Below are 17,563 nucleotides of genomic sequence, written 5' to 3'. Positions count from 1 at the left end.
GCCACATGCTGCCATACCCAGTACAGACAGGAGGGGGCGCTACCTGAGACCACACGCTGCCATACCCAGTACAGACAGGAGGGGGCGCTGCCAGAAACAACACACTGCCATACCCAGTACAGACAGGAGGGGGCGCTGCCAGAAACCACACACTGCCACACCCAGTACAGACAGGAGGGGGCGCTGCCAGAAACAACACACTGCCATACCAAGTACAGACAGGAGAGGGCGCTGCCAGAAGCCACACTCTGCCATACCCAGTACAGACAGGAGGGGGCGCTGGCAGAAGCCACACACTGCCATACCCAGTACAGACAGGAGGGGGCGCTGCCAGAGACCACACACTGCCATACCCAGTACAGCCAGGAGGGGGAGCTGTCAGAGACAACAAGCTGTCATACCCAGTATAGACAGGAGGGCGCGCTGCCAGAGACAACAAGCTGCCATACCCAGTACAGACAGGAGGGGGCGCTGCCAGAAAGGACACACTGCCATACCCAGTACAGCCAGAAGGGGGCGCTGCCAGAGACCACACACTGCCATACCCAGTACAGACAGGAGGGGGCGCTACCTGAGACCACACGCTGCCATACCCAGTACAGACAGGAGGGGGCGCTGCCAAAGACCACAAACTGCCATACCCAGTACAGCCAGGAGGGGGCGCTGCCAGAAACCACACACTGCCATACTCAGTACAGCCAGGAGGGGGCGCTGCCAGAACGAACACACTGCCATACCCATTACAGAGAGGAGGGGGCGCTGCCAGAAACCACACAATGCCATACGCAGTACAGACAGGAGGGGGCGCTATCAGAAGCCACATGCTGCCATACCCAGTACACACAGGAGAGGGCGCTGCCTGAGACCACACGCTGCCATACCCAGTACAGACAGGAGGGGGCGCTGCCAGAAGCCACATGCTGCCATACCCAGTACAGACAGGAGGGGGCGCTACCTGAGACCACACGCTGCCATACCCAGTACAGACAGGAGGGGGCGCTGCCAGAAACAACACACTGCCATACCCAGTACAGACAGGAGGGGGAGCTGTCAGAGACAACAAGCTGTCATACCCAGTATAGACAGGAGGGGGCGCTGCCAGAGACAACAAGCTGCCATACCCAGTACAGACAGGAGGGGGCGCTGCCAGAAAGGACACACTGCCATACCCAGTACAGACAGGAGGGGGCGCTGCCAGAAAGGACACACTGCCATACCCAGTACAGCCAGAAGGGGGCGCTGCCAGAGACCACACACTGCCATACCCAGTACAGACAGGAGGGGGCGCTGCCAGAAACCACACACTGCCAAACCCAGTACAGACAGGAGGGGGCGCTGCCAGAGACAACACGCTGCCATACCCAGTACAGCCAGGAGAGGGCGCTGCCAGAAACCACACACTGCCATACCCAGTACAGACAGGAGGGGGCGCTGCCAGAAACCACACGCTGCCAAACCCAGTACAGACAGGAGGGGGCGCTGCCAGAGACAACACGCTGCCATACCCAGTACAGACAGGAGGGGGCGCTGCCAGAAACCACACACTGCCATGCCCAGTACAGACAGGAGGGGGCGCTGCCAGAAACCACACGCTGCCAAACCCAGTACAGACAGGAGGGGGCGCTGCCAGAGACAACACGCTGCCATACCCAGTATAGACAGAGGAGGGGCGATGCAGACAGAAGTCATACACCCACCTCAGGGTATATCATCTCCAGAGCGGACTACTCACCTCATCAGACTCATCGGACAATGTCTTCAGCAAGATGGGGAACAGGAGATCAGTGTGACGAAACATCTGCAGCGAGACGGAAACATGGATGAGAATGACTGGAGCCCCCTCTAGTGTCTGTACCCCCAATGTACAGCAAGCACCTATAGTGTCTATATCCTGCCACCCAGCACATACAGGGAGGGGTATACAGCTGTATACAGGAGTCAGCTATTGTGCCTCAGCATTGGGGTACGCACCTTGCGGGGGGTCTTGATATACAGATGATACAGCCACTTCAGCACACAGATTCGGGTCATCATCCCGGTGCTCGGCTCATGGAGGTAGCGGTCTAGGACCTGCACGATTCCGTCCAGGTTAAGGGTCACAGCTGCGGCAGCGGAACTGCGGACCACCAAGCAGCAGAGAGTGAGGATGTAGTACAGGGGATGGCAGCCTGTGTCTCCTGAGGACCCCCGTGTATGGGGTGCGGAGTCGCTGGGTGACCATTATTCATCACTGGAAGTGCCTCTTATGCCCCTCATTTCCCCCGTGCCCCCCATTCTGGTAGAGCAGGAGACCACTCATCACTTTGCGCAGGGGGCTCTGCAGGCTCGGTTCTAAGCTGAATACTTGTACAGACCTAATGGTGTCAGAGCTGGGGGTTTGTTACAATCTATCAGTTTCAGCAGAACCCCCGATCCCCCCCGAGCGGCGGTATTCTGGGTGTGCTGGGCCCTCGGGTGGTCCTGAGCTCTCCAGGGCACGGTCCAGGTCGCAGGCCGCCCCGGGGGGCTGAGATAATGACCTTCCTCATCTTTCCTTCTACTTGTAGTTTCCAGTCATTTTCTCTCACAGCTGAAGGTTTGTTACAACAGTATTCAGTCCAGACAATCTCTAAGTAATGTGAGAAAATACTGATAAATTGTAACAAACCCTCAGCTGCGAGCAGAACTAGGTCAGGACAGGTTTCCAGAAGTCTATTAGAAAGCTGCAGAGCGTTTCATTATTCAGCGATTTCCTCACATCGAAAACGATCTGCAGAAGCGGCTGAGAAGTCAGGACCCGAGGACGGGATCAGCTCTGCGCAGCCGTGATCAGAGACGACACGGGTGCACGGTGATGGAGCTGTACAGGCTGCGCCTCTGTCCCCCCTGCTCTACCCTGCAGCCATGGAGAGAAGGATGAGCCCAGGTATTAAAACCACATATTCTGGGCCTGACGTGTCCCCCGATCTGGATACAGCGCCGAACCCGGCAGTCCAGACGCCGCCCGTATACGAGGACGGCAGATGGGTCATGTGACTGCGGCCTCATCCACATTATTACGGGACAATCAGCGGAGTAAATGGGGACGTGACGGTGATAATGGTGAAGAGCGAGATCATCAGACCACAAGGAATCCAGGACCCGACCACAGGCAACCACTGCCGTCTCACTGCCACCTGCTGGCGAGCAGACAGCACTGAAGAGGGCACAACCCACCCAAGTGCTGGACACTTGTGATATTAACCCCTCACCTTCTGGGTGCAAATATGCTGATGTTGTCCAGACTGGAGTCGTTGTCTGTATCAGGAGTCCCTAGAAAGAAGCAGAAGAATCAATCACAGCACGAAGCGCCAGACCATTCCCTGGACCATCGCTGCACTATGGATCGAAGATGCATCTAATTCATCCGTACAGCCGACGGGCCCCCGCCTCCAGAGGGGCGACAGAGCCGACGGGCCCCCGCCTCCAGAGGGGCGACAGAGCCGACGGGCCCCCGCCTCCAGAGGGGCGACAGAGCCGACGGGCCCCCGCCTCCAGAGGGGCGACAGAGCCGACGGGCCCCCGCCTCCAGAGGGGCGACAGAGCCGACGGGCCCCCGCCTCCAGAGGGGCGACAGAGCCGACGGGCCCCCGCCTCCAGAGGGGCGACAGAGCCGACGGGCCCCCGCCTCCAGAGGAGCAATACAAATTATTGTACCTCAAATTATTAAACAGCATGTATGTACGTACTTGGATAATAATACAGTAATTAACCAGAACCAGCATGGGTTTGTAGCAAACAAGTCATGCCAGACTCATCTAATTTCCTTCTATGATGGAATCACTGACTGGGTGGATCAGGGAAATGCAGTAGCTATAGTATATCTCGACTTCAGCAAAGCATCTGATAAATTCTCATACCATCCTTATTGAATGGGGTTGACAAAGCTGCGGTTAGGTGGATTCACAACTGGCTCAGTGATCGTACTCAAAAAGTGGTAAATGGTGGCACATCTAATTGGAAGAGTGTTTCCAGAGGGGACCACAAGGCTCTGTCCTGGCCCCAGTGTTGTTCTACATTTTTATAAATGATCTAGATAAGGGAATTGAAGATAAACTAATCACATGTGCGGACGATGCAAAGCGAGGAGGGATAGCTAATACTAGAGAAGACAGAGAAAGGATTCAGAAGGATCTAGATCAGCTTGAACAAAGGCCAGCGACTAATAATATGGTATTAAATAAAGAGAAATGCAAGATACTACATCTGGACAAGAAAAACGAAAATAACATCTACAGAATAGGAGGAATAGAACTAAGCAACAGCACGTGTGAAAAAGACTTGGGTATAGCAATAGATCACAGACTGCACATGAGTCAACAGTGTGATGCAGCAGCAAAAAGGGCAAACACAGTTCTGGGATGTAGTAACAGAAGCATTGAGTCTAGATCACGTGAAGTAATTATCCTCCTCTAATCCTCCTTGGTCAGACCTCATCTGGATACTGTGTCCAGTTCTGGGAGGTATTAGGAGAAGCATAGAGTCTAGATCACGTGAAGTCATTATCCCCTCTACTCCTCCTTGGTCAGACCTCATCTGGATACTGTGTCCAGTTCTGGGAGGTATTAGGAGAAGCATAGAGTCTAGATCACGTGAAGTCATTATCGGTCTTTACTCCTCTTTGGTCAGACCTCATCTGGATACTGTGTCCAGTTCTCGGCACCACATCTTAAAAAAAACATCGACAAACTGGAGCAAGTTCAGAGAAGAGCGACCAGAATGGTGACTGGTCTGCAAACCATGTCCTACCAGGAATGGTTAGAGGATTTGGGAATGTTTAGCTGCAAGAGAGAAGACTGAGAGGAGACTTAATAGCTGTCTACAAATATGTCAAGGGCTGTCACATTGTAGAAGGATCATCTTTATTCTCATTTGCACAAGGAAAGACTAGAAGCAACGGGATGAAACTGAATGGGAGGAGACACAGATTAGATATTAGAAGACACTGTATGACAGTGAGGAGATCAATGAGTGGAACAGGCGGCCACGAGAGGTGGTGAGGTCTCCTTCACTGGACGTCTTCAGAGGCTGGACAGACATCTGTCTGAGATGATTTAGTGACTCCTGCATTGTGCCAGGGGTTGGACACTAGGACCCTGGAGGTCCCCTCCAACGAGACCATTCTCGGATTCTATGAATAAAGCAGACCTATCCAATCAGCAGCCTGACCCAATACAAAAAGGAAAGCTATGAGAAGATTGCAGCGGTGTCAGTCAAACCAGATTTTGGTTCTCTGTTCTCAGCGAGTGAAGTAACCCCTCACGTGCTGGATTCTGTGGGGATCTCTGACCCCTGTGAAGATGGAAGCAGCGCCGCGGCACCGGTGGATGAGTGGAAGGTTCTGCACCATGGGTAAAGTATAGGATGACGCACAATTATCAGACTGGACATCTCCTTACAGGTGCGGAGCTCCACAGGGGGCACCGGGCCAAGGCTCACATCTATACCAGACTCACCATGGTCAGTAGCCTCTTGAGAAGATGGCAGCTCTTCCTGACTTGGTAACTGACTTGTGTCATCACTCTCATCATCCTCTGGGGTCACCAGCTTCATCAGGCTCAGGTTACATACATTGGCCACCTCCTTAATGCCTGGAGACACAAGATGTAAGGAAGGTGCAGGAGAGAAGGTACCACGTGTGACCAGTAGGGTGCAGCACGCCATAAAGGATACTCTTCTTCCGATCGTCGTAGGACAGACATGGCAGGACGGCGGTCAGGATGCCAGAGGAATATGGAAGCATCACTCTGCCGGCCAACTGCAGGAACTCCCGCATCCAGGACATGGCCGTCAGCTGGATCAGGTCATCTGTCAACAGGGACACGGTGGGAGAGACGTCACTGCCGCCCACATCCAGAGCCAGGATGGGGCGAGATGGCACTCACCTGACGACTGGCAGTGGATCACCAGGATATTGGCCATTTCTGCAAACTTCACACTGTCCGGCATCTTCTTAATCTCCTTCAGGAACTCGCCCAGAGACACCTCACACCTGCAGGAGCACAGCGACAGCTCAAGGAGCGCTCAGGTGCCCATGCACCCATCATCCCCCTGAGAACACGCCCCATACACCCTGGCCTGACCCAATGAAGCCAGCATTGCCGGAGGGCAGATGGCAGAGCAGTGATAGAGTCACAAGAATGACAGAGGCGACGTCATCACTACAGGGACAGAATGGACCCCTGATGGACCCCCAGAGGCGCGGGGTCTGCTTAGATAAGTGAGGCTATCGAATCCATAATAATGGCCTATTCCAAGGAGAGGACATCGACACTGAGTTATGGAAAATCCCTTTAACAGTAAAGCCCCTCCCATAGGTAACGTGATCAAGAACCAAAACACAGTCACATAATCACTCACATCTTCCGGATCTCTTTACTGTTATCTCCAAGTATTTGAAACAGACCGTCCAGAATCTCAGGCAGATACTCCAGCAAATTAATGTCAGGAACATTCTCCAGAACAAGAATCTGGGAAAGAAATGTCAGATGAACCCCAACTACTGACAGAAACAAGTGATAAGATCCTGTCCGCAGTCACCACTAGAGGGAGCTCCCTGTATACAGAGATAAATGATAAGATCCTGTCTGCAGTCAACACTAGGGGGAGCTCCCTGTATACAGAGATAAATGATAAGATCCTGTCTGCAGTCAACACTAGGGGGAGCTCCCTGCATACAGAGATACATGATAAGATCTTGTCTGCAGCCACCACTAGGGGGAGCTCCCTGTAAACAGCGATAAATTATAAGATCCTGTCTGCAGCCACCACTAGAGGGAGCTCCCTGTATACAGAGATACATGATAAGATTCTGTCTGCAGCCACCACTAGGGGGAGCTCCTTGTATAAAGAGATACATGATAAGAGCCCGTCCGCAGCCTCCACTAGGGGGAGCTCCCTGTATACAGAGATACATGATAAGATTCTGTCTGCAGCCACCACTAGGGGGAGCTCCCTGTATACAGAGATAAATGATAAGATCCCGTCCGCAGCCACCACTAGGGGGAGCTCCCTGTATACAGAGATACATGATAAGATCCCGTCCACAGCCTCCACTAGGAGGAGCTCCCTGTATACAGAGATACATGATAAGATCCAGTCTGCAGCCACCACTAGGGGGAGCTCCCTGTATACAGAGATACAGTGCCTACAAGCAGTATTCAACCCCCTGCAGATTTAGCTGGTTTGATAAGATGCAAATAAGTTAGAGCCTTCAAACTGCAAACGAGAGTAGGTTTTATGAACAGAAGCATAAATCTTACAAACCAAAAAGTTATGTTGCTCAGTTGAATTTTATTAAATTTTAAACATAAAAGTGTGGGTCAATTATTATACAACCCCTATGTTTAATATTTTGTGGAATAACCCTTGTTTGCAATTACAGCTAATAATCGTCTTTTATAAGACCTGATCAGGCCGGCACAGGTCTGTGGAGTTATCTTGGCCCACTCCTCCATGCAGATCTTCTCCAAGTTATCTAGGTTCTTTGGGTGTCTCATGTGGACTTTATTCTTGAGCTCCTTCCACAAGTTTTCAATTGGGTTAAGGTCAGGAGACTGACTAGGCCACTCCAACACCTTGACTTTTTCCCTCTTGAACCAGGCCTTGGTTTTCTTGGCTGTGTGCTTTGGGTCGTTGTCTTATTGGAAGATGAAATTACGACCCATCTTAAGATCCTTGATGGAGGAGCGGAGGTTCTTGGCCAAAATCTCCAGGTAGGCCGTGCTATCCATCTTCCCATGGATGCGGACCAGATGGCCAGGCCCCTTGGCAGAGAAACAGCCCCACAGCATGATGCTGCCACCACCATGCTTGACTGTAGGGATGGTATTCTTGGGGTCGTATGCAGTGCCATCCAGTCTCCAAACGTCACGTGTGTGGTTGGCACCAAAGATCTCGATCTTGGTCTCATCAGACCATAGAACCTTGAACCAGTCTGTCTCAGAGTCCTCCAAGTGATCATGAGCAAACTGTAGACGAGCCTTGACATGACGCTTTGAAAGTAAAGGTACCTTACGGGCTCGTCTGGAACGGAGACCATTGCGGTGGAGTACGTTACTTATGGTATTGACTGAAACCAATGTCCCCACTGCCATGAGATCTTCCCGGAGCTCCTTCCTTGTTGTCCTTGGGTTAGCCTTGACTCTTCGGACAAGCCTGGCCTCGGCACGTGAGGACACTTTCAAAGGCTGTCCTGGCCGTGGAAGGCTAACAGTAGTTCCATAAGCCTTCCACTTACGGATGATGCTCCCAACAGTGGAGACAGGTAGGCCCAACTCCTTGGAAAGGGTTTTGTACCCCTTGCCAGCCTTGTGACCCTCCACGATCTTGTCTCTGATGGCCTTGGAATGCTCCTTTGTCTTTCCCATGTTGACCATGTCTGAATGCTGTTCACAAGTTTGGGGAGGGTCTTAAATAGTCAGAAAAGGCTGGCAAAAGAGATCTTTAATCCACACATGTGAAGCTCATTATTCTTGGTGCCTGAACTACTTCTTAATACTTTAGGGGGACCAAACAGAATTCTTGTGGTTTGAGGGGTTGAATAATAAATGACACTGAATTAACTTTTAACGTTTAAAAAAAAAAAAAAAACACAAAAACAAAATTTGCTGCAGTGCATTTCCCACTTCCAGGCTGATCTACAGTACAAATGTCACAATGCCAAGATAATTCCGCATGTGTCAACCAGCTAAATCTGCAGGGGGTTGAATACTACTTGTAGGCACTGTACATGATAAGATCCAGTCTGCAGCCACCACTAGGGGGAGCTCCCTGTATACAGAGATACAAGATAAGATCCAGTCTGCAGCCACCACTAGGGGGAGCTCCCTGTATACAGAGATACATGATAAGATTCTGTCTGTAGCCACCACTAGGGGGAGCTCCCTGTATACAGAGATACATGATAAGATTCTGTCTGCAGCCACCACTAGGGGGAGCTCACTGTATACACAGACACATGATAAGATCCCATCCACAGCCTCCACTAGGGGGGAGCTCCCTGTATACACAGACACATGATAAGATCCCATCCACAGCCTCCACTAGGGGGCGCTCTCTGATCTTGCTGCTCACCCAGGAGATGATGAATTGTCGGGCGTACTGGTTGTTGGAGTAAATTCTTTCCCTCAGAAGTGGGACAAACCCGACTAGGTCGAACTTGTTGCTTTCTGTCACAATATCCTAAAAGGAGAAAGCAGGTGACATTATAGGAGTACAACCCTCATCATGCAGTCCGCAGTGTATGACTACTCTGGCCAGTACTGCACAGGCGGCTACGCTCACACACCAACTGTTGAGGGCACTAACCTTCAGTAGTCGGTCCAGGAGCTCGGAGCCGCTCTTCACATTGGGGTCCGGGTCTGCAGCGAGCTGTCAAATAGAGAAGTAAATCACATACACAGAAGCCCCCACTGCCTGAGCGGATGGAAGCCGTGCACAGAGCAGCTCCATACTCCGCGCAGTGGCCGTCCTTGGTTCTGCAGCTCCTTTTTAATGGTGCTTTCACATTGCGTTCAGGCACCGATTTTTGGCTTCGTTGGGACTTGTGTCAGAAAGTCCCGCAAAACGGAATTCAGGCGTATGCACCATAGACTATAATGGTGCCGGCAGAGGGAAGGTGGCGGACACTCAGATGTGGTAGACTGCGCAATGTGAAAGCACCCTAAGGGGACGGACACTGCACGGAGCCGATCCGCTCCCATCCGGCCGGAGCTGGGGGAGTCGGACCCCCACTCATCGATATTAATGACCTAAGGAGAAGGCCATCAACATCCAAATCCCGCACAATCCCCACAACAATCCCAGGAGGGAAAAGGGAGCAAAGAGAAGGTGGCGCCATCACGTGACCGTCAAAAATACTGTATGCCGGCAGAGGTCACATGACAGGAAGTCTATTGAAGTTACCATGGCGACCTCAGAGCGAGCACATCACGTGGAGGACCACAGATCACCGTCCGTCTCTTTACCTTACTGAGTCCATCAAACAGCACGTTAAAGTGCGGCAGGACGGCGCCGCGGGCCACCTTCACGATGTTGTAAAGCGCCTCGCAGGCGTAGTATCGCAGCCGGCTGTCCGCATCGTTAAAGCAAGTCAGGACGGGTTCAATCAGCTCCCGCAGGTACTGGCCCGAATCCTGCAGTGAGAGGAGAGGGTTAATGCAGGCCCCGCACCCCTGACCCACCATCCTCCGCAGCCCTCACCTTGCCCAGCGCGATGGAGCAGGCGGCCAGTCCGATCAGCCCTCCCTTCCTGCTGTGCGGGTGCTGCGACAGCGCAAACTCCTGCGACAGGATCTGGATCACGTGTTTAATCTGCGAAACGTTATTCGCTGCCACAAACTCACGCACCAACCTGGGGAGACAGAGGCAAGACGTGGTCCACGGGAAGACCCCCGGGGTCTCCACTTATCCCCCATTACCCACCTACTCATGTCTAGTATCCGCCCCCTTCCCCGGTGTCTCCCTGGTCACCAGCCCCCTCCCCGATGTCTCCCGGGTCACTAGACCTCTCTCGGGTGTCTTCCGGATCTCTCCCGGGTCACCTGCCCTCTCCCGGGTGTCTCCCGGGTCACCAGCCCTCTCCCGGGTGTCTCCCGGGTCACCAGCCCTCTCCCGGGTGTCTCCCGGGTCACCAGCCCTCTCCCGGGTGTCTCCCGGGTCACCAGCCCTCTCCCGGGTGTCTCCCGGGTCACCAGCCCTCTCCCGGGTGTCTCCCGGGTCACCAGCCCTCTCCCGGGTGTCTCCCGGGTCACCAGCCCTCTCCCGGGTGTCTCCCGGGTCACCAGCCTTCTCCCGGGTGTCTCCCGGGTCACCAGCCCTCTCCCGGGTGTCTCCCGGGTCACCAGCCCTCTCCCGGGTCACCAGCCCTCTCCCGGGTATCTTCCGTATCTCTCCCGGGTCACTAGACCTCTCTAGGGTGTCTTCCGTGTGTCTCCCGGGTCACCAGCCCTCTCCCGGGTATCTTCCGGGTGTCTCCCGGGTCACAAGCCCCGGGTCACAAGCCCTCTCCCGGGTCACTAGACCTCTCTCGGGTATCTTCCGTGTGTCTCCCGGGTCACCAGCCCTCTCCCGGGTATCTTCCGTGTGTCTCCCGGGTCACCAGCCCTCTCCCGGGTCACAAGCCCTCTCCCGGGTGTCTCCCGGGTCACAAGCCCTCTCCCGGGTGTCTCCCGGGTCACAAGCCCTCTCCCGGGTGTCTCCCGGGTCACAAGCCCTCTCCCGGGTCACTAGACCTCTCTCGGGTATCTTCCGTATCTCTCCCGGGTCACCAGACCTCTCTAGGGTGTCTTCTGTGTGTCTCCCGGGTATCTTCCGTGTGTCTCCCGGGTCACCAGCCCTCTCCCGGGTGTCTCCCGGGTCACAAGCCCTCTCCCGGGTCACTAGACCTCTCTCGGGTATCTTCCGTATCTCTCCCGGGTCACTAGACCTCTCTAGGGTGTCTTCCGTGTGTCTCCCGGGTCACCAGCCCTCTCCCGGGTCACAAGCCCTCTCCCGGGTGTCTCCCGGGTCACAAGCCCTCTCCCGGGTCACTAGACCTCTCTCGGGTATCTTCCCTATCTCTCCCGGGTCACCAGACCTCTCTAGGGTGTCTTCTGTGTGTCTCTCGGGTATCTTCCGTGTGTCTCCCGGGTCACCAGCCCTCTCCCGGGTGTCTCCCGGGTCACAAGCCCTCTCCCGGGTCACTAGACCTCTCCCCGGGTGTCTCCCGGGTCACCAGCCCTCTCCCGGGTGTCTCCCGGGTCACCAGCCCTCTCCCGGGTCACTAGACCTCTCTCAGGTATCTTCCGTATCTCTCCCGGGTCACTAGACCTCTCTAGGGTGTCTTCCGTGTGTCTCCCGGGTCACCAGCCCTCTCCCGGGTCACAAGCCCTCTCCCAGGTGTCTCCCGGGTCACAAGCCCTCTCCCGGGTCACTAGACCTCTCTCGGGTATCTTCCGTATCTCTCCCGGGTCACCAGACCTCTCTAGGGTGTCTTCTGTGTGTCTCCCGGGTATCTTCCGTGTGTCTCCCGGGTCACCAGCCCTCTCCCGGGTGTCTCCCGGGTCACAAGCCCTCTCCCGGGTCACTAGACCTCTCCCCGGGTGTCTCCCGGGTCACCAGCCCTCTCCCGGGTGTCTCCCGGGTCACAAGCCCTCTCCCGGGTCACAAGCCCTCTCCCGGGTCACTAGACCTCTCTCGGGTATCTTCCGTATCTCTCCCGGGTCACCAGACCTCTCTAGGGTGTCTTCTGTGTGTCTCCCGGGTATCTTCCGTGTGTCTCCCGGGTCACCAGCCCTCTCCCGGGTGTCTCCCGGGTCACAAGCCCTCTCCCGGGTCACTAGACCTCTCCCCGGGTGTCTCCCGGGTCACCAGCCCTCTCCCGGGTGTCTCCCGGGTCACAAGCCCTCTCCCGGGTCACTAGACCTCTCTCGGGTATCTTCCGTATCTCTCCCGGGTCACCAGACCTCTCTAGGGTGTCTTCTGTGTGTCTCCCGGGTATCTTCCGTGTGTCTCCCAGGTCACCAGCCCTCTCCCGGGTGTCTCCCGGGTCACCAGCCCTCTCCCGGGTCACTAGACCTCTCTCGGGTATCTTCCGTATCTCTCCCGGGTCACCAGACCTCTCTAGGGTGTTTTCTGTGTGTCTCCCGGGTCACCAGCCCTCTCCCGGGTCACTAGACCTCTCTCGGATATCTTCCGTATCTCTCCCGGGTCACTAGACCTCTCTAGGGTGTCTTCCGTGTGTCTCCCGGGTCACCAGCCCTCTCCCAGGTGTCTCCCGGGTCACTAGACCTCTCTCGGGTATCTTCCGTATCTCTCCCGGGTCACCAGACCTCTCTAGGGTGTCTTCTGTGTGTCTCCCGGGTATCTTCCGTGTGTCTCCCGGGTCACCAGCCCTCTCCCGGGTCACTAGACCTCTCCCCGGGTGTCTCCCGGGTCACCAGCCCTGTCCCGGGTCACAAGCCCTCTCCCGGGTCACAAGCCCTCTCCCGGGTATCTTCCGTATCTCTCCCGGGTCACTAGACCTCTCTAGGGTGTCTTCCGTGTGTCTCCCGGGTCACCAGCCCTCTCCCGGGTCACAAGCCCTCTCCCAGGTGTCTCCCGGGTCACAAGCCCTCTCCCGGGTCACTAGACCTCTCTCGGGTATCTTCCGTATCTCTCCCGGGTCACCAGACCTCTCTAGGGTGTCTTCTGTGTGTCTCCCGGGTATCTTCCGTGTGTCTCTCGGGTCACCAGCCCTCTCCCGGGTGTCTTCTGTGTGTCTCCCGGGTATCTTCCGTGTGTCTCTCGGGTCACCAGCCCTCTCCCGGGTGTCTCCCGGGTCACAAGCCCTCTCCCGGGTCACTAGACCTCTCCCCGGGTGTCTCCCGGGTCACCAGCCCTCTCCCGGGTCACTAGACCTCTCTCGGGTATCTTCCGTATCTCTCCCGGGTCACTAGACCTCTCTAGGGTGTCTTCCGTGTGTCTCCCGGGTCACCAGCCCTCTCCCGGGTCACAAGCCCTCTCCCAGGTGTCTCCCGGGTCACTAGACCTCTCTCGGGTATCTTCCGTATCTCTCCCGGGTCACCAGACCTCTCTAGGGTGTCTTCCGTGTGTCTCCCGGGTCACCAGCCCTCTCCCGGGTGTCTCCCGGGTCACCAGCCCTCTCCCGGGTGTCTCCCGGGTCACCAGCCCTCTCCCGGGTGTCTCCCGGGTCACCAGCCCTCTCCCGGGTGTCTCCCGGGTCACCAGCCCTCTCCCGGGTGTCTCCCGGGTCACCAGCCCTCTCCCGGGTGTCTCCCGGGTCACCAGCCCTCTCCCGGGTGTCTCCCGGGTCACCAGCCCTCTCCCGGGTGTCTCCCGGGTCACCAGCCCTCTCCCGGGTGTCTCCCGGGTCACCAGCCCTCTCCCGGGTGTCTCCCGGGTCACCAGCCCTCTCCCGGGTGTCTCCCGGGTCACCAGCCCTCTCCCGGGTGTCTCCCGGGTCACCAGCCCTCTCCCGGGTGTCTCCCGGGTCACCAGCCCTCTCCCGGGTGTCTCCCGGGTCACTAGACCTCTCCCCGGGTGTCTCCCGGGTCACCAGCCCTCTCCCGGGTGTCTCCCGGGTCACAAGCCCTCTCCCGGGTATCTTCCGTATCTCTCCCGGGTCACTAGACCTCTCTAGGGTGTCTTCCGTGTGTCTCCCGGGTCACCAGCCCTCTCCCGGGTCACAAGCCCTCTCCCAGGTGTCTCCCGGGTCACAAGACCTCTCTCGGGTATCTTCCGTATCTCTCCCGGGTCACCAGACCTCTCTAGGGTGTCTTCTGTGTGTCTCCCGGGTCACCAGCCCTCTCCCCGGGTGTCTCCCGGGTCACCAGCCCTCTCCCCGGGTGTCTCCCGGGTCACCAGCCCTCTCCCCGGGTGTCTCCCGGGTCACCAGCCCTCTCCCCGGGTGTCTCCCGGGTCACCAGCCCTCTCCCCGGGTGTCTCCCGGGTCACCAGCCCTCTCCCCGGGTGTCTCCCGGGTCACCAGCCCTCTCCCCGGGTCACCAGCCCTCTCCCCGGGTCACCAGCCCTCTCCCCGGGTCACCAGCCCTCTCCCCGGGTCACCAGCCCTCTCCCCGGGTCACCAGCCCTCTCCCCGGGTGTCTCCCGGGTCACCAGCCCTCTCCCCGGGTGTCTCCCGGGTCACCAGCCCTCTCCCGGGTCACCAGCCCTCTCCCCGGGTCACCAGCCCTCTCCCCGGGTCACCAGCCCTCTCCCCGGGTCACCAGCCCTCTCCCCGGGTCACCAGCCCTCTCCCCGGGTGTCTCCCGGGTCACCAGCCCTCTCCCCGGGTCACCAGCCCTCTCCCCGGGTGTCTCCCGGGTCACCAGCCCTCTCCCCGGGTGTCTCCCGGGTCACCAGCCCTCTCCCCGGGTGTCTCCCGGGTCACCAGCCCTCTCCCCGGGTGTCTCCCGGGTCACCAGCCCTCTCCCCGGGTGTCTCCCGGGTCACCAGCCCTCTCCCCCGGTGTCTTCCGTATCTCTCCCGGGTCACAAGACCTCTCTCGGGTATCTTCCGTATCTCTCCCGGGTCACCAGACCTCTCTAGGGTGTCTTCTGTGTGTCTCCCGGGTCACCAGCCCTCTCCCCGGGTGTCTCCCGGGTCACCAGCCCTCTCCCCGGGTGTCTCCCGGGTCACCAGCCCTCTCCCCGGGTGTCTCCCGGGTCACCAGCCCTCTCCCCGGGTGTCTCCCGGGTCACCAGCCCTCTCCCCGGGTCACCAGCCCTCTCCCCGGGTCACCAGCCCTCTCCCCGGGTCACCAGCCCTCTCCCCGGGTCACCAGCCCTCTCCCCGGGTCACCAGCCCTCTCCCCGGGTGTCTCCCGGGTCACCAGCCCTCTCCCGGGTCACCAGCCCTCTCCCCGGGTCACCAGCCCTCTCCCCGGGTCACCAGCCCTCTCCCCGGGTCACCAGCCCTCTCCCCGGGTCACCAGCCCTCTCCCCGGGTCACCAGCCCTCTCCCCGGGTGTCTCCCGGGTCACCAGCCCTCTCCCCGGGTCACCAGCCCTCTCCCCGGGTGTCTCCCGGGTCACCAGCCCTCTCCCCGGGTGTCTCCCGGGTCACCAGCCCTCTCCCCGGGTGTCTCCCGGGTCACCAGCCCTCTCCCCGGGTGTCTCCCGGGTCACCAGCCCTCTCCCCGGGTGTCTCCCGGGTCACCAGCCCTCTCCCCGGGTGTCTTCCGTATCTCTCCCGGGTCACAAGACCTCTCTCGGGTATCTTCCGTATCTCTCCCGGGTCACCAGACCTCTCTAGGGTGTCTTCTGTGTGTCTCCCGGGTCACCAGCCCTCTCCCCGGGTGTCTCCCGGGTCACCAGCCCTCTCCCCGGGTGTCTCCCGGGTCACCAGCCCTCTCCCCGGGTGTCTCCCGGGTCACCAGCCCTCTCCCCGGGTCACCAGCCCTCTCCCCGGGTCACCAGCCCTCTCCCCGGGTCACCAGCCCTCTCCCCGGGTCACCAGCCCTCTCCCCGGGTGTCTCCCGGGTCACCAGCCCTCTCCCGGGTCACCAGCCCTCTCCCCGGGTCACCAGCCCTCTCCCCGGGTCACCAGCCCTCTCCCCGGGTCACCAGCCCTCTCCCCGGGTGTCTCCCGGGTCACCAGCCCTCTCCCCGGGTGTCTCCCGGGTCACCAGCCCTCTCCCCGGGTCACCAGCCCTCTCCCCGGGTGTCTCCCGGGTCACCAGCCCTCTCCCCGGGTGTCTCCCGGGTCACCAGCCCTCTCCCCGGGTGTCTCCCGGGTCACCAGCCCTCTCCCCGGGTCACCAGCCCTCTCCCCGGGTCACCAGCCCTCTCCCCGGGTCACCAGCCCTCTCCCCGGGTCACCAGCCCTCTCCCCGGGTCACCAGCCCTCTCCCCGGGTGTCTCCCGGGTCACCAGCCCTCTCCCGGGTCACCAGCCCTCTCCCCGGGTCACCAGCCCTCTCCCCGAGTCACCAGCCCTCTCCCCGGGTCACCAGCCCTCTCCCCGGGTGTCTCCCGGGTCACCAGCCCTCTCCCCGGGTGTCTCCCGGGTCACCAGCCCTCTCCCCGGGTCACCAGCCCTCTCCCCGGGTGTCTCCCGGGTCACCAGCCCTCTCCCCGGGTGTCTCCCGGGTCACCAGCCCTCTCCCCGGGTGTCTCCCGGGTCACCAGCCCTCTCCCCGGGTGTCTCCCGGGTCACCAGCCCTCTCCCCGGGTGTCTCCAAGGTCACCAGCCCTCTCCCCGGGTGTCTCCCGGGTCACCAGCCCTCTCCCCGGGTGTCTCCCGGGTCACCAGCCCTCTCCCGGGTCACCAGCCCTCTCCCGGGTGTCTCCCGGGTCACCAGCCCTCTCCCGGGTCACTAGACCTCTCTCGGGTATCTTCCGTATCTCTCCCGGGTCACCAGACCTCTCTAGGGTGTCTTCTGTGTGTCTCCCGGGTATCTTCCGTGTGTCTCCCGGGTCACCAGCCCTCTCCCGGGTGTCTCCCGGGTCACCAGCCCTCTCCCGGGTGTCTCCCGGGTCACCAGCCCTCTCCCGGGTGTCTCTCACTTCTCTATCTCCAGCGCCGCCACCTTCCTCTTCTCGTACATCTTGTCGTTCAGCGCCCGCACGATGTTCGGGGTCAGGGGGCTCAGGTCCCGCTCCGCGTTCATCTTCCCGGCTCTCACCACAACAACCGGGGACAGCGGCCGCAGTCACATGTCCCGGACACGCCCCTCAATCATGTGACTCGCTCCGCGATGCAGTATGGGAGATGTAGTCCTTAGAAGAAACCTGATTCTCACGTGACCAGGGGGCGGCGACCTGACAACTGAGGACACCCCCTCCCCTCTCCGACTGACAACTGAGGACTCCCCCCCCTCTCCGACTGACAACTGAGGATGCCCCCCTCTCCGACTGACAACTGAGGACTCCCCCCCTCTCTGACTGACAACTGAGGACTCCCCCTCCCCTCTCCGACTGACAACTGAGGATGCCCCCCTCTCCGACTGACAACTGAGGACTCCCCCCCTCTCCGACTGACAACTGAGGACTCCCCCCCTCTCTGACTGACAACTGAGGACTCCCCCCCCTCTCCGACTGACAACTGAGGACTCCCCCCCCTCTC

The 17,563-nt window shown here is 58.6% G+C and overlaps 1 protein-coding gene across 3 annotated transcripts in view; it reads right to left on the bottom strand.

Moving 5' to 3' along the window:
- The window catches only part of VAC14 (VAC14 component of PIKFYVE complex), a 48,223-nt gene extending 30,998 nt beyond the window's left edge, over positions 1–17,225 (bottom strand). For all 3 annotated transcript variants that reach the window (XM_073659820.1, XM_073659822.1, XM_073659821.1), the window contains exons 1-12: positions 17,005–17,225; positions 10,222–10,372; positions 9,987–10,154; positions 9,328–9,390; positions 9,094–9,201; positions 6,379–6,488; positions 5,904–6,010; positions 5,692–5,826; positions 5,475–5,609; positions 3,231–3,291; positions 1,972–2,116; positions 1,733–1,798 (exon numbers count right to left, since the gene is read on the bottom strand). In XM_073659820.1, the coding sequence (XP_073515921.1) occupies positions 1,733–1,798; positions 1,972–2,116; positions 3,231–3,291; positions 5,475–5,609; positions 5,692–5,826; positions 5,904–6,010; positions 6,379–6,488; positions 9,094–9,201; positions 9,328–9,390; positions 9,987–10,154; positions 10,222–10,372; positions 17,005–17,108 (1,353 nt within the window). In that variant the 5' untranslated portion in view covers positions 17,109–17,225. The remainder of the gene's footprint in view (positions 1–1,732; positions 1,799–1,971; positions 2,117–3,230; positions 3,292–5,474; positions 5,610–5,691; positions 5,827–5,903; positions 6,011–6,378; positions 6,489–9,093; positions 9,202–9,327; positions 9,391–9,986; positions 10,155–10,221; positions 10,373–17,004) is intronic.
- Between the last annotated feature and the right edge of the window lie 338 nt (positions 17,226–17,563).

Source organism: Phyllobates terribilis, unplaced genomic scaffold (genome assembly GCF_046119375.1).
Source record: "Phyllobates terribilis strain yellow unplaced genomic scaffold, ASM4611937v1 Scaffold_14__1_contigs__length_39327217, whole genome shotgun sequence".
Lineage (NCBI taxonomy): Eukaryota > Metazoa > Chordata > Amphibia > Anura > Dendrobatidae > Phyllobates > Phyllobates terribilis.
Note: the sequence above shows the minus strand (reverse complement) of the source record. Positions and strands in the feature narration are given on the sequence as shown.